At 43.9% G+C, this 21,206-nt stretch overlaps 1 protein-coding gene across 1 annotated transcript in view; it reads left to right on the forward strand.

Annotated features, from left to right (window-relative positions):
- Positions 1–20,712, forward strand: part of RTF1 (RTF1 homolog, Paf1/RNA polymerase II complex component) — a 42,215-nt gene extending 21,503 nt beyond the window's left edge. The window contains exons 7-18 of the mRNA XM_065403123.1: positions 1,123–1,258; positions 2,120–2,297; positions 3,529–3,611; positions 10,011–10,098; positions 10,197–10,304; positions 10,991–11,068; positions 12,601–12,722; positions 14,103–14,160; positions 14,746–14,823; positions 17,389–17,484; positions 18,855–18,966; positions 20,457–20,712. Of these exons, the coding sequence (XP_065259195.1) occupies positions 1,123–1,258; positions 2,120–2,297; positions 3,529–3,611; positions 10,011–10,098; positions 10,197–10,304; positions 10,991–11,068; positions 12,601–12,722; positions 14,103–14,160; positions 14,746–14,823; positions 17,389–17,484; positions 18,855–18,966; positions 20,457–20,563 (1,244 nt within the window). The 3' untranslated portion in view covers positions 20,564–20,712. The remainder of the gene's footprint in view (positions 1–1,122; positions 1,259–2,119; positions 2,298–3,528; positions 3,612–10,010; positions 10,099–10,196; positions 10,305–10,990; positions 11,069–12,600; positions 12,723–14,102; positions 14,161–14,745; positions 14,824–17,388; positions 17,485–18,854; positions 18,967–20,456) is intronic.
- Positions 20,713–21,206: the final 494 nt, after the last annotated feature.

The raw sequence follows: 21,206 nt of genomic DNA on the forward strand, positions 1-21,206 counted from the left end.
TTGATTTGGTTTAGAAACTAATGGTGGTTTTCTTGTTTCCCCATTTCCTCTTTGTTTGCCCCCAATTCTTGTTTTGGCAGAGTTTTCCCAAACCCACTTCTCCCTATAGTGCTGCCTCCACCATTTTAAAAGCCAGTACATTTTGTTCTTCAGTGGCCTACTGAACTGATTCTAAACCCTGTAATATCTTCGGAACTGTGTGGTTTTTAATTTAAAAAAAAAAAAATCTTCAATACAATTTCATGTAAACTTAGCCCAAAATCTTTAATCAAGCTTCCCCACTCACACTCCGCCCCTAATATGCTCCAACCTTGACCTTTGTTCACTCCAAAATTGCCATTTCCATGTTCACTCGTTCCTTGGTCTTTTGACTGAAATTGCTATTAAAGGTGCCAGTTGGCGGTGGTGGCTTGTGAGACAGGGATGTGTATTCACTGGGGAGTGGACTGAAACCACCAAATAATTTCACACAGTCCATTGAATAGTGATCACTTGACAACATTTCATTCCTGCCAGCTTGAGATGTAGTTCAAGTGGCTACCTAGAGGTGAAAGCTCCCATTACTGTACCCCTAAACCACCTAGACTCTGTTAATTTCTCAGTAATGTTTTCTCTATGGCCATCTGTTTCTATACATGTAAACAGAACATATTTTGTACTTTCCACCACATGCCCCAGGCATCTTGTTGTAGACTGCAGTTGCGACACCATCTTTTGGCCTTGGTTCTTGCCTAGAATGGTTAAAAAGGTCTCATACCTTAGGGGTCTGTGCCTTTTTCTTCCAAAAGTTGTTGTCATGAGCAGATAGACTGGCAAGGTAGCAATAAGCTCAAGTGTGCATATGTGAATCCTGTTTCCTTATCACGTTGCTGTTCAACACCCAGTGTTTCAAATGAGCACAGCTGAGATTTAGGTAACTTTTGCATACTCCTGTTTGTTTCAAATAGTATACCTACAGTGACTAAGTGAATACTTAGGAGTAAGTGTAACTGTATGCTATGAAGCTGGTTTCCAGCTTGTGAGCACATAATTATCTGGTTATCCTGTCTCTTACAACTGAAGGTTCCAAGTGCAAGGAGAAGCTTTCAGCAAAAATAAAGGCTCAATTATTTCCTTTTTCAGCTGAGTTGCTTGCAAAAAAACAGCCATTAAAAACTAGTGAAGTATACTCAGATGATGAAGAGGAAGAAGAGGATGATAAGTCTAGTGAGAAGAGTGATCGCACATCCAGATCATCCTCATCTGATGAGGAGGAAGAGTAAGTATTGAACACAGGTTATAGAAAACTGCTGTCGTGTGTGTGTGTGTGTGTGTGTGTGTGTTTAAAATACCTGTCTGACCATGTTTTGGTTTAGAGGATTAAGTGGGGGCAACTTGGTGCATCGGAGGTGGCTCTGCCTCTTGGCAATGTCATTTGCGGGCTTCTACGTGCAGCTAGATTTGGGATTTATTTGCATTCCCTCTTGTAGTCCAGCTTCCCACCACTGGATCAGCAGCTAGGATTTAACACTCTCCTGTGACCCAAGTGTGTTCTTTCCTGTTGTCTGCAGTGATCGGAAGTGAGGTAATTCTTGCTTGTTGGCACCAGAGTTTGCACTTAACCCTTGAGGGCTAAGCCAGTTGGGGAAACATTTTGAAATAGCCCCAGTTGTGTTGAAAAATTGAAGCTACACACTTGCATTGTGAAAAATGTTGAGTATAAACTGACTGGTTGAGGAGCCTCGTAATGGTGGGATAAGAATCCTACATCACTGTTCAAATTGTGCCCGTATTTGTCGTGTCTGAAATTTACTACCATTGATTTGTGATTTGGTGACGTTGGGCCAAGGATTAAATTGCCCTGGAGACAACAGTACTTGTACCCTGAAGAACATGGCTCATAGTTGAGAAGTGTAAAGGAAACTACTGCCCATGCTGTACCTGTCCTATGTATATAGGGCTTTGGTCTCCAGAGCTTTCCATTGGACTGCTCTCATGAGCACTAAATTCAAATAACTACACTCTTCCATCCTGACAAATTAAATCCTTTTACAAATGTTTCAATTAGTTATCTAACGCCCCTTTGTTTGGTGCTAATAGATTTAAATTCCTTTTGTCCTCCTTGTCTTTTCCAAACCAGAAAAGAAGAAATTCCTCCCAAATCCCAGCCAGTCTCCTTACCCGAAGAACTGAATCGGGTACGGTTATCTCGGCATAAACTGGAGCGTTGGTGTCATATGCCCTTCTTTGCCAAGACAGTCACCGGCTGCTTTGTGCGTATCGGCATTGGGAACCACAACAGTAAACCTGTCTATCGGGTGAGTTTGTCTTCCAGGGATTTGATTCCCATTTGGTAGCACAGCAATGTTCACAGCTACCATGATTTGTCTGGTCTCGCAGGAGAGAGAGCTCATAATTATTGGGTGGTTACAGTAAAAGGTCCTTCATTATGTACTGAAGGAGCCTGCTGTTAGAGTAGTGCAGACGGCTTGTTTTTAAAAAAAATAAAAATAAAATAAAAAATTGAGGGGTAAGGTGGCCAAATAGGGAGCTGCAGCTTATTGATTTCTAAATCAATGCGATAAATTGGGGCCATACTAAAACAATATTGAAAACCTAGTCTTCCGACCCTAACTGATGCTGCTCTGCTTCTCTTTATTCTGTATTGAAAATTAGTTTTTGAGTTATTGCTGTGATCAAGTAAGGATCAGTATGATTCCCGCTTCCTGTAATTTGTGGTCACTCCTGTAAATTCTTACCACTTAGTCTCTTGAGAAATCAGAAAGTATGCAGTACGGTACCAGACATTTCCACTTTGCCTGTGCTCTTCAGAAGAGAGGGTAATTGGGGGGGAAAATGCTTTGCTGCTTCAAAACTGTTAGTGAATTTGAGGACGTTGGTAAAGGATTTAACACCAGCTGTGCTCAACAGGGAAGACAAGGTAGTGCTGTCAAACTGGTTTTCTGTACTGAGGAGCAAGAACTAGATCAATTTTTTCTCTTGTGCTAATTGTGTAAAATAAAATAATCTGACACATTGGACTACGCTTGGGGAGATAATTGAATCATTTCGTTGCTGTTCATCACAGTGACTACATGAAAGAATATGGCAGCATCCTCTGAAGTTCCAATCAAAAACTGGTACTTCAGAGTGATTGTGCTTAACACATGGGGCAGTGCTGAAGGTGTATTTTTATTTCCTCCCCATACCAAATACAGCTATTTTACTGTAGGATTATACATACCATGTTACTGGGGAAGAACTGAGACCACTTAAATGCCATACCTATTTCAGCTGGCATCGTAAACTGCCAGCTGAAGGTGAAGAACAAACCTATACGAAGTAACTTGTACAATATCTGCTAACATAGCAGGGACGAGTCTTCAGTGTAACTTTCTTTGCTCTAGATGATGATTTCTAGTTAGAATTATTAATCAGACTGAGCTTGGTCTCAAGTGAAGAGGACTTTGAAGTATGGATAGTGTTCAGAAAATGGCATGGACTTAGTCCTCACAGTCTGTTCTTCTGCACATCTTTTTTATGGTTTAGGTTGCTGAAATCACTGGTGTTGTAGAAACTGCAAAGGTTTACCAGCTTGGGGGTACCAGGACAAATAAAGGACTACAGTTACGGTAAGGTGACAGAGTAATTTTATCAATTGGTGCATTGCCCTCTTATGGGATGTAATGTTTTCTGTGTGGTATGGAGATGAGAGCCATAAAGCAGAATTTTTTTTTTCTACCATCACAACATGCTTGTCAGAACATTCTTCCCCCTTAAATAGGGAGATGGTAAATAGCTCATAAAATGGCCACCTCGGTCCCTTGCGGTCTGAGAAATTCAGCTGGAGATTGCCAGAGCAGATGTCTGTATATTCCTGCTGTGCAATGTCAGCCATCTGTATTTTTTTTCTTCCTCTTCATCACCTCCACATAGGGCAATGGGGAAATGTATCTTCCTGTGGCAGAGGCAGAACAGGGACCGGCGCACAGTGCTGCTTAAACACTAGATGGGGGATAGGTGGACATAATATCAAATCTCTCTTGGGTACCTATATGGACCCCATTAAAGATTGTGAGGCATTCAGCACGGTAATGCATTGATCCTCACAACATCCTGGTGAGGTAGGAAAATGAGACACTTGCTTTCTTAATTCTCCCAAATGTCTGGAGAATGCATATTGGTGCAGGTCTGCAGTAACTTGATAAACTCTTTGAAAGAGCCTTATTAATCATTCACACTTCTGATGGCTGGTAATAGCCTTTGCTGCCTAGTTTAAGGAGATAAATCCTTGCTCTAAGGGAATGTTCATCAGGGCAGCTAGCTTCCTCAGACAGTAGGGATTCCCTGGTAATCTGAGAGCCATGTGAGATGCTCAGCAGAAGTAGAATGCTGACTGCTGGTGGTGAGAACTTTTGATACTGTTTAGAAACTAGATGGAGGTTGTCTCCTTCACTTAGCATTAAGGACACTATAATTTAGTCATCTTCTTCGAGTAGTGTCCCTATGGGTGCTCCACTGTAGGTGCGCTTGTGTCCTGCCCAGCTGATCAGAAAACTTTGGTAGCAGTGTCTGTTCAGCCTGCACATGTGCTATCTCCCCCTCATGCTCTGCCATGAGGCTAACCAGTGCGCACAGGTGAACCCCCCTCAGTTCCTTCTCAACTGCCCCAGCTAGAGACTGAGCTATTAGCAGTCTGTTCATCGTATCGTTATCTCTCGCTTAGCACTTCAATAGTTTAGTTAATCCCTTTCTGAGTTGTAGAGCTTTCTTTCTTTTCTTTCTTTAAAAAAACACCTTTGTCTGGGATTTGCCCCAGCATGGGCGTATGCCCAGTGCACTGGGCTTTAAGAGGTGCCTCATGTGCAAGGAGGCCATCCCTGTAGCAGATAAACATTCCCACTGCATCTGTTGCCTCCGGGAAAGCCACATTTCCCAAAACTGTAGTCTCTGCCAACAACTCAAGTCCAGATCTCGGAAGGACCGAGAGCTGAGACTAAAACTCCTCCTCATGGAGACAGCTCTTCAGCCATCCCTGGACCGGTGCCAGGAGTCACCCAGATGGCGCGAATCTTCCCCACAGTCCTTGACATCTAAGGACGATGTGTCAAAGAAAATAGTCGCTTACTCCTCATGTAAGGCTTCAAAAAAGAGAGCAGAGTCCTGAGCTCGCTGGGAAAGATCACCGTTTGATATCGTCGGTACCAAGACAATCTAAACATAGTACCCATAGATCACGAGGGTCTGAAGTGGCAGGTACCATTGATGTGCTGAAAGACCTGATGGGTATAGGCACCGAAGCAACAGTACCGACAGATAAAGGCAAGGGCAGAGACTGCACCACAGCTAAGACGACGCTGACGGTACAAGATTTACCATTGGCACTGTCAACAGCAAGCCATCCAGCATCAGAGTGCTTGGTACAGCCCAGATCACTGATCCCTTCGGTACCCTCGGCCCACCGACAACCATCGTCAGCATCGAGGAAGTCAGCACCACAAGAATTCAGGCACTCTAAAGACCTCTCGGTATCTAACATAGTTAGATTTTCCCTTTGCTCAGTACTGGGGCTCCGGTACAGAGTTTACTTTGGGTGCAGGAATCTTGTACCGTGTCATACACTTCCATTCTCCAGTGGTGAATCAGATAGCAAACAGGAGGAGGTAGTCTTCCCATCACTCCTCCCATATTCCTTATTGTGCCCTCTACCAACCTGGGCCCCCTCAGTCATACCCTGTGTCTGCTCCTCAACCACCGTGGTATGGCCAACCCTGGGCACCACCACCAGGACCTCTTCCACCACCCCAGTGGCCCTACTGGGATCCCTGCGTGGCGTACAGACTACAAGCCTCTCAAGCATCTAGTGTGGCCCACTGTGAGCCTTTGAGGTGCTCTCCCTCAGCCACAGTATCCAGAGCCTCTGAACCTCCAGTGGAGATTATGGAGGAACAGGAGGGTGGATATGAGGAGGAAGTCACACCACAGACCCAATTCCATTGTGGATCGAGTAAACTCCCAAGGTTGTCAACACCAGTTGAAGCCCACTCCCAGTGATAGGGATTGGAAGTCCCTTGACCTGTTTGAGAGAGAGGCCTATTCATCTGCCACACTGCAATTCAGAATTGCCAACTATCAAGCTCTGATAGCAAAATATGACTACAACAGTTACACCAAGCTTAAGGCATTTATTGATAAGCTCCCGGAGTCGCATCGGGAACAGTTTGGGGCCATTGTTAGTGAAGGACAACTGGTGGCCAAGAGAGCACTCCAATCAGTGCTTCATGCAGCTGACACAGCAGCCCGGTTCATCTCTATAATGGTGGTAGGTGGAGCATCCTGGTTGCACCTGTCTGGCTTCCCTAAGGAAGTACAGACTATAGGAGAGGACCTCCCCTTCGTAGGGCACCAAATTGTTTGCCAAGAAGACTGATGCGTCCCTCCATACGCTCAAAGACTCCATGGTCGCTCTCCAGTAATTAGGGATTTATACACCTGGACAAAAAAGAAAATTAGTCCGCAACCACAGCATAAATCCCGCACACCACATTTTCCAGCTCAATGCTATTATGAGCCACAAAGGAAAAAATCCAGATTTTCCAAACGTAAACCATCAGACGCCCAGTCTTCCTCATCACAATCGTCCACCTCAGATGTCTGCACAGAGATCCCCTTCCCGCAAACTTGCTCATCACTATTCCTCACCACCAACGCACCCCTCATAGGGTGGGGTGCACATCTCAACAATCTTACGACACAGGGCAAGTGGTCATCTACAGAGACATCTCTTCACATCAATCTCCTCAAACTCAGAGTGGTCAGGAATTCCTGCGCCCACTTCTTTCCACTAATCAAGGGTACACACACAAGGGTCTTGACAGACAACACAGCATGCATGCGCCAGATCGCCCTCCCTTTGTGTGGGTTATGGAACTGGTGCATTTCCCACAGCGTCACAATATCAACGGCCTATCTTCCAGGAGTATAAAACACGATAGTGGGCTATCTCAGACACAAGTTCCCACGCAATCATGAATGGGAGATAAACTCAGCAGTACTACACAACATAATCAGATGGTGGGGGACACCAACTATAGACATGTTCGCAACTTACCTGAACAAGAAATGTCCACGCTGCAGGGCAGAAATAGGACAGTACTCCTTAGGGGATGCTCTTCTTCCATGGGAGAAGGACCTTCTCTACGTCTTCCCCCCCATTCCCTCTATTTCTGAAAGTCCTGTTAAAAATAAAAAGAGAGCAAACATCATACCGATTGCTCCTTCCTGATTGAGAGAGACATGGTACCCTTACCGGTCATAATTGGCGACATGTCTGCTGACATCTCTCTAACCCGCTCCATACCTCCTCTCGCAGAACGAAGGATGCACTCTCTATCCCAGACTGTAGATACTCTGACTCGAGGCCTGGCTCCTTCATCGTTCCAGCACATAGAAAGATCCTGCTCTGAGGAGGTACAGGGTGTATTACTACACAGTAGAAAATCGGCTACACCTTGTACTTTACCTGCAAAAGTGGACCATGTTTTAAGTTTGGTGTAATTCCAGACAAATTTCCCTGACATCGGCTACTCTCCCAATGATATACTGACTCTCAAGAAATCAGGATTATCTCTTAGTTCACTCAATGTTCACCTAGCCGCCATAGCAGCTTTCCATCAACAAATAGAGGGATACTCAGTGCTCTCCCACCCAACCACAAATCAATTCCTCAAGGGTATAGTAAACCTTTTTCCCCAACCCAGGCATCCTACCCCAACATGGGACCTAAACTTAATGCTAAAGAGACTGACTAGACAGCCTTTTGAACCCATGGCTGGCTACTTGTTTACTCACATACCAGTCTATGAAGACAGCCTTCCTGTTGGCGATCACCTCGGTGAGAAGAATAGGGGAAATAGCGGCACTGATGGCACACCCCCCTTATACAATATTTTTTCAGGACAAGCTTACTGTTACACTACACCTGAGTTCATCCCCAAGGTGACTAATCTTTTCACATAAACCAACTGATTCACCTCCTGACCTTTTACTCTAAGCCTCACCATGATAACAGGGAGGCTATACTGCACACACTAGACATTAGAAGAGCCCTGGCCTTTTACCTGGACAGGATGAAGGCCTATAGGAGATCTCCTAAGCTTTTTCTTTCCATTGCACAAAGGTTTAAAGGCGCAGCGATATCTTCCTAGAGACTCTCCAAATGGAACTTGAACTGTATCAAACACTGCTATCAGGTTCATAATGTAGTACCTCCATCTGGAATCCACGCACAATCCACGAGATCGGGTTCCTCCTCTGTCGCCTTCCTTAGGCATGTCCCTATCTCTGAAATCTGCAGGGCAGCAACCTCTGCGTCTGAGCATAACTTCGCAAAACACTATGCGATTACCAGGGGCTCTGCTTCTGATGCTATCTTTGCTTCCGCAGCATTGTCATTCATAACAGACTAGATGCTGAAGCCCCAGCCTCCCATTAGGGATACTGCACAGGAGTCACCTGGAGTGGAGGACCCATAGGGACACTACTCAAAGAAGAGGAGGAAGTTACTCACCTTGTGCAGTAATGATGATTCTTTGAGATGTGTGTCCCTGTGGATGCTCCTAGTCATTGTGTTTCTGGGTGGAGACCCATGTCTCTTCCCCTTGTGATCAGGGTATTCGCAGGCTGCACAGTTCCCTGCTTTCCCTGTTTATTTCCTAGCCAAGCCAGTCTGCTGAAACAGACCTGTTTTGCTCTCTCTTCAGAGACGGATAAAGAGTATAATTGCTATAGATATGTTACCACACAGTTCTTTCTAAGCAAGCCTACTTTATACTTAAGGTATACACATTACAGAGAAAATAATAAAAGAATCTCCATGCACACTAATAAGCTTACTGGGAACCCCAGTCCTAACATGGATTCTGGCAGGATAAGTCCTTTAACGGCCCACTGTAGGGGAGTCCTTGTGTTTAACAGTTCACCACAGCTCCAGCTCAGAACAAGCACCCAGTCCTATGGGGCCTTAATAGACCAAGTTCTTCCAGCCCTCCTCGAAGGATTGGGACCTTCCATGGATCAGCGGTCCTGTCCTATGGCTGGATCAGAAAGAAGGCCCTGAGTCCATCTAAACCCAGGTTATTTATCAGAAAGTATTTTCTTTGTCTGTTGGTCACTGGAGAATCCAGTTTGAACTAGAATATGTATCTCTCAGGGGAGGCAGGCGGGAAGGGGAGATGGCCTGGCTTCCAAGGCTGATGATGGAGGAAGTTCATTTAGCATTCTCCCTCCTGCTAGAGAAGATGCATACGATGCCACAACACATAGTTGCATTTTTAATACAATTTACCCCAAAAGTATTAACCCAATTTCAGTGAGGTTTAACTTTATTGAATTAAGTTTATCTTAATTCTGTTAGGCTTGTTCACAACATCACAGGATATTGTCCGTCTGTCTCATTAATTTCCCAAGGTAGAGTCACTTAAACAGCTCAGGGCAGGGAGAAACCAACACACATTGACCAAATGCCATCTCCCCTCTTAATAAGGTTACAGGACAGGAATCATTACAACAAACAGTTCACCAGGGCCCTGCTTCAGAGCTTCCAAACAAGTCCACAAACCCAAGTCTGAGAATAGGTTAGGCTTTTCTCCTGGTGCCTGAGAGAAACCACCACCCACTGCAGCCTACCTGGCTTCTCCTCCCCTCAGCTGCTTGCTCCTGTATTTAAATACCCCAGCCCCCAGGCCTCCTTGATTATCCCTGGGCTATCGGGCAGTACACTCCCTCCCTCCCCCCAATACAGTCTTTCACATGCACTGACCCACCAGTGTGTGTGCAGGAATTTTGGGATGGAGGTAGACACGCAGTGAACAAAATGAGAGTAGCCTAAATTGTCACTCAACTGGCTAGAGTGCATTGAACCTTTGTCTTTCTTTGTAGACCCAAGTCATTGCCCTGTATCCAGCAGATGGGCAAATTGCTGTATTGGTTGGCATATGAGTTTTCCTGGTAACTTTTTTTCCTTGTTGCAGACATGGCAGTGACCAGCGTGTGTTTCGTCTGGAGTTTGTCTCAAATCAGGAATTTACTGAAAGTGAGTTCATGAAGTGGAAGGAAGCGGTGAGTTTGCCTGAATTTTTCCTCTTCACAGCAGCTCTCTGCCAGAGATATTCTGATGAGCGGAGAATGATTTTGACTCCTTCTGTTTTTGTATCTAGATGTTCTCTGCTGGGATGCAGTTGCCTACACTAGATGAGATAAACAAGAAGGAAGTGTCCATCAAAGAAGCCCTCAACTACAAATTTAATGACCAAGACATTGAGGAGGTAAATGAATTGACTGTACTTTGAGATGTGGCCCTGTAAGTAAGGTCTCCTAGAGTGACACTAGGGCAGTGTTCAAAAGGAGCAGGAATTCATAAGAGCAGAGCCCTGGCGCTTGTGAAGTCAGACGTGCTTGGTTTCACTGTGGTGGGGCTGAGTGGGAAAGGTACAAGTAACAAAATTAAGTGGAATAAATGAAAGAGATGGAAAGAATAGTTTAGGGTCTAATCAGGCCTGATTTTTAATGCCCACTCGTATTTTATTATATCCTCTGTGTTCTGTGCCCAATCTCAGGCTTGTGCTGCAGCCTTGCAAAGAGTTCCTTCGCTTTGTTACTCCTCTGAGCAGAGTAAAATAGTACAGAGTCCTAAGTGGTTATTGGCATCACGTTAAAGTTGGCTATTATCAATTCTTCAGCTCTTTACTAGCTCAGTATTTACTAAGTGTAATTTGGTGTCATTAGTCTGTTATAGGCCGTATATACAGTAAAAGGTTGTAACTTGTTAGTTTGTGTTTTGGTAGAGTAATGAATGCTGATGTCAGATACAGCTGAAAAAAAAAGTTCTGTAGAAGTAAATATTGTCTTATGTTTAATGGGACCGGTTGGCCTGTCACTTGTAGCTCCTCCAGGTATTATAAAATGAATATATTGTTATAACTTCTCTCTTCTGTTCTGCTTCATGTGAAAGATTGTGAAAGAGAAAGAGAGGTTCCGAAAAGCCCCTCCCAACTATGCCATGAAGAAAACTCAGCTATTAAAGGAGAAGGTAAGAGGTGATACTCGCCTACTTAGTGCAAAGCTCTCTTGATTGAAGAATCCAAGTTTATTTGGATGCTAATTATAACCAAAGCACCACATACTCTGCAGCAACTTGACTTAAATTCTACAGCAAATAGAACGCAGAGAACTGCTGGGTTCCAGAACATCTGGAGCCCAGTCGGAATCATTAAATTCCTTCACCATTGGAGGGCACTTGCCACCTGCTGATGAGGCACAACAGCCAGCAGCTGTCTCAGCTGTCCTTTCTTGTCCTCAGGGTGAGACGCTCCTAGTTGGTGGCCGTAGAAGCTCACTTTCTTTCCTTGTTGTTGCTACTATATACTCTTCGGAGAATTTGAAAATTGCTTGCCTATATTGGTTTTTTACAGCCCGCTGTTCAAATTCCTATTGAAAGGAATAGATGGCTGAACCATTTACTGGCTGTTATGGTTTCTTTCCATGTCACCGTCTCATGTGAAGAGAATTGAATATTCAGAGCCTTGAGTGGCTTGGTCTTGTGCATAGCACAGGCCTAAAAGTCAAACAGTTTAAAATACCTTTGAAGAATAAAAATTGCCGTAGCTTCTCACACCAAGGAAAAATCTACACTTGGTTTTCTCATTAAGTTTGCTACTAGAAAATACAAACCCAAGAAAACAAGGGATTTAGCATCCTGTTAACTTTGCTCTTGCACACTTTGGACTGATTTAACTTTATAGATAAGCCATCATTTACTGAAATTCACTGATGCAGAGTTGTGGGTTGTGTGATGGTGTGTGTTCAGTTTTAGCGAGACAAGGTGGGTGAGGTAATATCTTTTATAGGACCAACTTCTGTTGGTGAGAGAGAAGCTTTTGAGTTTTGACTTTCTGAAAGGATGTCTGATCACTGCCACCAGGTGGCACACTAGACAAAGGTTGTATTGTATATCTCAGGGGTCGGCAACCTTTCAGAAGTGCTGTGCCGAGTCTTAATTTATTCACTCTAATTTAAGGTTTCGCGTGCCAGTAATACATTTTAACGTTTTTAGAAGGTCTCTTTCTATAAGTCTATAATATATAACTAAACTATTGTTGTATGTAAAGTAAATAAGATTTTTTTAAATGTTTAAGAAGCTTCATTTAAAATTAAATCAAAATGCAGAGACCCCCGGACCGGTGGCCAGGACCTGGGCAGTAAGAGTGCCACTGAAAATCAGCTCGCGTGCCGCCTTTGGCACCCATGCCATAGGTTGCCTACCCCTGGTATATCTCATTGAATGAGGAGGCTGATTTAAACTCCCATTGCATTAACTAAACTAAAATTCATAATTGCAATAATAATCAGTCTTTTCCTGTACCAGGCAGGGGAAAGATGAGTTTTAATCAAACTATAGCAGCCTTCTGTATAGGAATGAAAAATGAGATCCTCTTATTCTAGTGGTAGAAGTAAGAACGCCACTGAAGTAAAACAGGCTAGATGACTCTAGGTCTATCCCTAATATCTATGACTGGCCCTGTGGTGGAGAATTATGCCTAACAAATTACTGGTTGGTTGAAGGCTATGGCAGAGGACTTGGGGGACCAGGACAAGGCAAAACAGATTCAAGATCAGCTTAATGAACTGGAAGAAAGAGCAGAGGCCCTGGACCGCCAGCGGACAAAAAACATTTCTGCAATCAGGTAGGTACCTGAAGTTGGTATTGTCCCTTCAAAGCACATTAATAAAAAGGCAACAGAAGAGAGAAACCAATAAAAAAACATTTAGTGCTATTTGCAAGTTCTGGCACTTCTTTCCTGTACATGTACTTGTGACCTGAATACCTTGATTGCTAATTATGCTACTTATTCACTTGCTGTTTCTCTCCATCTGATCATATGCACCAGAATCAGTTTCCTGTTGTCAAAAATGAAATCTTTCTTCCCAACCATCTCAAATAAAGGGTTGTGTGCCAGAAAATGATTGCCAGTGAGAGCAATCATTTAAATAAAATGACTATTAAAAAATGAGCATAAAGGAAAAAATTAGAAAGGCCAAGGCACAAAATGAGATTAAACTAGCCAGGGACATAAAGGATTACTTAGCCCTGGTAAGGCCTCAACTGGAATACTTTGTCCAGTTCTGGGCACCACACTTTAGGAAAGATGTGGACAAATTGGAGAAAATACAGAGGAGAGTAACAAGAATGATGAAATGTCTAGTAAACATGACCTACGAGAGAAGATTGAAAACACTGGGTTTGTTTAATCTGGAGAAGAGAAGATTGAGGGGGGACAAAACAGTCTTCAGGTACATAAAAGGTTGTTATGAAGAGGAGGGGATTGTTCTCCATATCTACTGAAGACAGGACAAGAAGCAATGGGCTTAAATTGCAGCAAGTGAGCTTTAGGTTAGGAAATTTTTCCTAATGTCTAACTGCAAGGGTAGTTAAGCACTGGAACAAATTATCTGCTGAGGCTGTGGAATCTCCTTTGGAGGTTTTTTTAAGAACAGGTTAGACAAATACCTGTCAGGGATGATCTTCTAGATCAGGGGTTCTCAACCTTTCTGAGGCCCCCCGCAACATGCTATAAAAACTCCATGGCCCACCTGTGCCACGATGACTGTTTTCTGTATATAAAAGCCAGGGCCGCCTCTAGGGGGTAGCAAGCAGGGCAATTGCCTGGGGCCCCACACCACAGGGGGCACCACAAAGCTAAGTTGCTCAGGCTTCAGATTCAGCCCCTGGTGGTGGGGCTTGGGGGCCCCGGTTGCAGTCCCATGCGGCGGGGCTTTGAGTTTCTGCCCTGGGCTGTAGGAAGTCTGATGCCAGCCATGCTTGGCGGACCCCCTGAAACCTGCTTGCGGCACCCCAGGGGGCCTCGGGCCCCTGGTTGAGAACCGCCGTTCTACATAATACGTAGCCCTGCCTCAGTGAAGGGGACTTGACTAGATGTCCTATTAAGGTCCCTTCCAGTCCTGGGTTTCTATGCTTTCCTGCTTTTGGGTAGGGTGCATTAAATAACACTGTTGTTGTACTCTGTCTCCTCTCCCCTCCTCTCTGCCCCCCTTCTTTTTTGCAGTTACATCAACCAGAGGAATAGAGAATGGAACATTGTGGAGTCCGAGAAGGCTCTAGTGGTAAGGAATGTTGAAGCAATACTTGGGCTACCAGAAAAAAAGGAATTTATAGGGGAGTGGCAGGTAGCTAATTACATGGTGAGGTTTACCACATTTTATTTTATCCTACAAGATGTTCTTTAAAAACAAAACAAAACTCAGAAAGTGGTATTATAAAGAAATTACTTGCCCCTCCCATGACCAGCCCCGTTCTCAGCTGGTTTCCATGGTGGTTGTAATATTAGCATACTGGGCATTGCATGCGTCAGAAATCCAGACTTAAGGGGGTATAGTAATGGAGGGAAATACTGCTCTGCCCTGTAGTGCTTTTCATTCAAGGGACTTCAAAGTATTTTAACAAACACTAATTAAGCCCAACAACATCAGTGAGAGGTATGCAAGTAGTCTCTCCACTTTGTCTTTCAGGGAGTAGAGTGATTGGAGTGTAAAATTTGTGGATATGATCTAGTATAGGTTATTGGTGGTGCTTGCTGTCCTTCTAACCTTGATGCTGCAGATGGCTATGGGTGTCTGTGGGGGGGTTGACAAAGGCAAGACAGGTGAAAGTAGTGAGCTATGTAAGACTGTTCATTGCTTCTTCTGCAGGCTGAAAGTCACAATATGAAAAACCAGCAAATGGACCCTTTTACTAGGCGGCAGTGCAAGCCCACAATAGTTTCCAATGTAAGTATAACACTGAAGTCAGTCCAAGACAAATGGAGGATGGTAGGGAGCAGTGCAGACTGTCCATGTGTGGAATAGAAAGGAAAAGAATAAATATACTGTAGTGGCACAGTCAGGAAGGACTATTGGGAACAGTTGTCCAGATACAATGGTGATACATACTCAGGCCAGGATCGGTACACCCACCGCAAGGAAAAGGTGTTATAGCCCATTATTCTTGGTGAAGTGTATTGGAGATGTAGTGATCCAGGCATGGACATGGAGGAGCGGGGAGATGATGGTGCTCTGGAACTCACTAGAAATATAGGACAGCTTTGGGACAACAACCTGCTCTGTGCTGGTATAGCTGCAAAGTCTCACTGTGGAACATAATATATGTTTTAACGCTTAAAATATTCAGTTGAGTGCATAAGTTTCCTAAAACATCCAAGGGGGAAGAGAGGGACTGTGGACTGGAAAGCAGTGACTCTGAAAAGGATTTAGGGGTCATAGTGAACAAGCAGCTCAACATGACTTCACGGTGCACTGCTGTGGCAAAAAAGGGCTATGTGATCCTTGTATAAATGGGAGTAGGTGTAGGGAGGGGTTTTTACCTCTGTAGCACATTGGAATACTGCATACAGTTTAGGAGTCCACAGTTTAAAAAGGATGTTGAAAAGTTGGCGAGGGTGCAGAGAAGAGTCACACAAATTACTGGAGGACTGGAGAAGATACTTTACAGTAAGAGACTTAAGCTTATCAAAAAAGATTGAGGTGACTTGATTACAGTGTACAAGTACCTTTTATGGGGAGAAAATACCCCATACTGAAGGGCTCTTTAATGTAGAGAAGAAAGGCATAACAAGATCCAATAGCTGGAAGCTGAAGCCAGAAAAATTCAAGTTGGAAATGTCAAAGTTAGACTCAGGACTCATAGTTTGTCAGACCACTCTGTTTTATTAGCACAGCGCTCTGCTAATACATTCAGATAATGTGAGCCCCCATGCAAGATTCAAACAGTCTTATTTATACAGATAAAAGGGTGCGAACTAAACAAAGGGATAGAGAGAGCAAAATTGTAAAATTTGCATAGGGCACAATATGCATATCCTGCTTCCTTATTAACTCTTATCGATCTAAGGCTAATGCTTCACCAATTGCCCTTAAGTGGGGCAATTGATTAACAGTTAATGTCTGCTTTCCTGCCCCCTGGCTTGCAGCATTTCTCATTTCTACTTAAAGGTACATACAGCATTCTTTAATTCATTCTGTTTCTTTAATATAATTCATTTCACTTTCACAGAAATTAGGCACAGGGTTTTTGGTGTTTTTTTTTTTTTTTTAGCAGTAAGGGTCATTAATCATTGGAACAAATCACCAAGGGAAGTGGTGGATTCTCCCCCTCCTGATGTCTTCAAATCAAGACTGGATGCTTTCCTGGAAGTTATGCTTTCACCAAACACAAGTTATTGGGCTCAATACAGGGGTAACTGTGTGATATAGAGAAAGTCAGACTAAATGATCTAATGGCCCATTTGGGCCTTAAGCTCTCTGAATCTCATAGACTCAGACTTTAAGGTCAGAAGGGACCAGTATGATCATCTAGTCTGACCTCCCGCATGATGCAGGCCACAAAAGCTGACCCACACACTCCTGGAATAATTCTCTCCCTTGACTCAGCTGTTGAAGTCCCCAAATCGTGATTTAAAGACTTCAAGTCGCAGAGAATCCTCTAGCCAGCAACCCCTGCCCCATGCTGCGGAAGAAGGCGAAAAACCTCCAGGGCCACTGCCAATCTACCCTGGAGGAAAATTCCTTCCCGACCCCAAATATGGCGATCAGCTGAACCCCGAGCATGCGGGCAAGATTCTCCAGCCAGACCCTCGGAAAAAGTTCTCTGTAGTAACTTTTAATATCCCATCCCATTGTTACTAATTACCAGCGATGGCACGTTATTGACCTATTGACTGAAATCACATTGTCCCATCAAACCATCCCCTGCATAAACTTATCAAGCTTAATCTTAAAGCCAGAGAGGTCTTTCGCCCCCACTGTTTCCCTCGGAAGGCTGTTCCAGAACTTCACCCCTCTGATGGTTAGAAACCGTCGTCTAATTTCAAGCCTAAACTTCCCGACGGCCAGTTTATATCCATTTGTTCTCGTGTCCACATTATTACTGAGCTGAAATAATTCCTCTCCCTCCCTCCCTGGTATTTATCCCTCTGATATATTTAAAGAGAGCAATCATATCCCCCCTCAGCCTTCTTTTGGTTAGGGTAAACAAACCGAGCTCCTCGAGTCTCCTTTCATACATCAGGTTTTCCATTCCTCGGATCATCTTAGTGGCCCTTCTCTGCACCCGTTCCAGTTTGAGTTCATCCTTTTTAAACATGGGAGACCAGAACTGCACACAGTACTCCAAATGAGGTCTCACCAGTGCCTTGTATAACGGAAGCAGCACCTCCTTATCCCTACTAGAAATACCAATAACTCCTCATCTGAGTGTTCTGAGTTTTAATGTCAGGGCAGATCTCACATGGGTATCACCAAAGAAATACAGTTGCTCACTGTCTCTCTTGCTCATAGTCCAGGGATCCTGCTGTCCAAGCTGCCATCCTCGCCCAACTAAATGCAAAATATGGATCTGGTGCTTTACCGGACGCTCCAAAGGACATGGGCAAGGCAAGTACTGCATCCCTCCTCTGCTGTGTTCCTCCACCTTTTTATTTAGAATCCTGCAGTTTAATTTTAAGGTACCATTACTATTTATTTGTATTATCATAGGGCCTTGGAGTCATGGCTATAGAGAAGTGTTGTATTAATTGAGATGGAATGTATAGGCCCAAAGAATTAAAGGTGTTTACGTGACCCTGTTACTGTCCAGTATTAAACAGTGTTACACAAGATTTGGGGTACAGAGACCTCAGGCTGCTTAGTACCATGGCGCAAATACCATTAAATTTAACTTTTTATTAAAAATACAGAACGGGGAAGGGAAAAAGAAAGCATTTGAAATGTAAACTATTAAGTTAAAATGAAAACCTCATTTTCCTTGTACCCTTTTGCTGGAGAGCATTTTCAAAAAGAAACCTCTCCACACCCTCTAATTAGCAGGGTATTACATGACATTAAAGGTGGTAATAGCTGTCCTTTTGGAGGAAAGAAAAGAAGTTAGTTGAGCTGCTTTTATTTACCTTTTGGTTACAGCAGTGTTGCGAAATACACAGTCTTAGCCAGCTAAGCCAGGCTTTTATTAGACAGAAGGAAAAAGGAGAGGGATAGAAAAGAGAAGAAAATGAAGTGGGGGAGGGAAAGGACACACAAGGGGACAGGGAAGACGGTCTTGTACCCAAGTGGTGGTCAGGATTCAGGTGGAGATGGCAATGTCATTTGGGTCCCTTTTGCACCCCCGTCCCCCCCACCTCCGCCCCCCAGTCTGGTTAGGACATATTTTCAGGATTAGGATGATGGAGGCCTAATGGTTTCACGGTGGATCGCAAGGTCTGAGAGATGGTGAGAATGGCAGCCCCGATGGTGAAGCTCGCTTTTTCCTGTTCGCCAGTCTTTTAGCCAGCATCCATATTTGTTCTTCAATTGTTTTTCCCCCAAAGTCTTTTAAAGACCCCCAAAAGGGAGTGGTGGGGCAATACCCCATCCCCTCATTATTTTGTTCACCGATTAGGCCTAATTTTCTACATACCCATTTTGGTTAATTGATTTCCAGTTCCATACTTCTCTTGTTTACCTGGCATGATCTCAACACTGGCCTTGAGTTATATCAGCAGGCCTTTTAGGTTGGACTAATTCAGTCTTCGTCTCCATTTTGGACCTCTTTTTATCTGTTTGTTGTTCTAGGTTATTGTGACATTTTGTGAATTTTCACTCACTTTTTACAATTAAGCTCATAATTCGGATAAATGTGTAGCCTCTGTTACAACAGAAGGACCAGACTGAACATGTTGTTGGCTAATAAAACTTTCTCATCTCTGGCTTTGACTCTACTTTGTCAGATTTGTGCTGCTGCTACTGCTGAAACTTTGTTTAAATTTCAGGGTCAGGGGAAGGACAAAGACGTGAATTCGAAATCAGCTAGTGACCTCTCAGAGGACCTGTTCAAAGTGCATGACTTTGATGTGAAGATTGATCTCCAGGTTCCCAGCTCAGGTGGGTGTCTATGTATGTATGTGCAGGGAGGTGATTTTCCAGTTTTGCTAGATTACAGAAGTATATGGACCAGGGCTGCCAGTTTTATTTGGGAATCAACTGCTGTCTGGATCAGCAGCGGACTTGGGAATGGAACTTACGGGCTTTGTACTGTAGTTCTGGCAAATACCTTTAAGAGAAGGTGCTGTACCACAGGAACATCTGTGACTTTGCTTTGAGATGCATGTTGCTAGTAAAACTCTTGGGGCACCAGGACAGTAGCCTAATGAGGTAAGGAGATAAGATGTTAATTGTAGCAGTGAACTTGTGGGTACCTCTCTACATAGTCTTTTTGATGGTGGCGTTTGTTTATGCAGTGCCAGCAATGGGCTTGAGACACATAGGAAGACAAGGCCCCTGTCCCAAAGAGCTTGCAATCTAAACAGACAACTTTATAAATGTAGGGAGTGGGTGGGGGTGTAACATAGTGTGAATGATGATTAACTTGCATCAAGTTGCTGGGAGGACTAGAGCTAGCAGGCTTCTCTGAAGAGGACCATGGGGCTGATCCAATATGGAAGTTCCTATGTTCCCAAGTTGTAGTTTCAGGAGGGAAATGAAGGAGAACATTAAGTTGTAGCAGAACAGGCCAAGAAGGGCCTTGTAGGCATAAGGGTCAGTGTGGAAGAAGTCAGAAAGACAAGAGTTGAAGGACACACAAGCGGGTAGTGGGAGCGAAGGGCTTTGGAGGAATGAAGTGAGCAAGGGAGGCAAATCCAAAGAGAAGAGCCAAAAGGTGGACAGCGCAGTGTATGCCATGGCAGGGAGCTTAAATCTAATGTAAGAATGGGTGGCGAGTTGGGATTTTGCAAAATGTGGCTTTTACTGCTGAGAAAGAACCAGTATCGGGATCTGAGAGTGACTGTATGTGCTCAGAGCAGATAGATTCTTTGTGAAGTTGCATCTTGACATTAGTGTGTTGGATGGATTGAAGGAGAATGAGATGGGAGTCAGGGAGGCTGCACTACTCAATGTGAAAAAACCTGGCTTGGACAAAGCTTTTCATTATGGAAGTAAAGAAATGTTGCATAGAAAACTTGACTGGTTTCACCCCCCTGTGAGGTGTGTCCTGTGTCTCTGCTATGCTCATGTAACAAATGTCCTTCGTTGTCAGAACACTGCAATGCAGCATGTGAGACAGCAACATTAGTAACTTCAGAGTAGTTTCTTCCGGAGATGGAAGCGTTGGTGGCAGAGAGCAGGTTTAAGAGGTGCAAAGTCAAAATTGAACATGTTTGTCACATAATTGGAAATGCCCTTAGTTCAATGTACTATTAATTTATGTTTAGCAGAGAAGCTAAACATATTTTCAAGGTGAAGTTGTCACAAAGAAGCTTGGTTTATTTTGTGGCAGGGAAGGCTGAAATCTCTTCTCTCCTACCGTTACCACCAAGCAAAAGAACTTCCACTTCCATGACTTCTAGCACTGACTTTCTGTTATTTCCCCACAGAGTCTAAGACGCTTGCTATCACCTCCAAAGCTCCACCAGCAAAAGATGGTGCCCCTCGGCGATCATTGAACCTGGAAGACTACAAGAAAAGGCGGGGGCTTATTTGAGCATACCCACTCCGCTGCTTCCGATCCTGCATGCTCCATGATGATGTCCCAACTTCTCTTCTCTTCCTCCCTTTTCAGTTTCCCTTCTGGGTTGGAGCAGCAATGGAGCTGGGAAGAGACTCTTTAAAACTGCCAGTCATCTGTAACATAAACCATTTGACTATTTACTGTATAGACCTCCCTTCTTGCCCTTTCACAAATGTGGATCTGTGCTATTTGGGGTTCTCCCACTTCTTTTAGTTTAATTTTTTTTTTTTTTTTTTTTTTTTTTTTTTAATTGATGCAGCTCGTTGGTCTACTCTAAGTGTTCAGTATTAGCCTCAAGTTGGGATTTCTGTAGGAATCTCTTTGGTGATGGCAGCATCGGCACTTGGTGATCTCTCCTTACGTACCACCACAGGCATGGCGAGTAAACATTGGCACAAGACCTTTGTGGCTTGAAGGTCATCTGCACTTTCTTCCTCCTCTTCTTCCTCCTCCTAGCTCTGGAGAAGGGAAACTTCAAAAACTGGCTTAGGTTCAAAGTGTAAATTTTTGGGGGGGAGGGTGTTACGTGACTTTTTTTCAGGTGTTTTTTATCATTTTTTTATGCTGCAGTACTATTTGTATCAGTCTGTCACATTTCTTTACGGCTGTTTTGAAT

The sequence above is a fragment of the Emys orbicularis genome, chromosome 4 (assembly GCF_028017835.1).
Source record: "Emys orbicularis isolate rEmyOrb1 chromosome 4, rEmyOrb1.hap1, whole genome shotgun sequence".
Taxonomy (NCBI): domain Eukaryota; kingdom Metazoa; phylum Chordata; order Testudines; family Emydidae; genus Emys; species Emys orbicularis.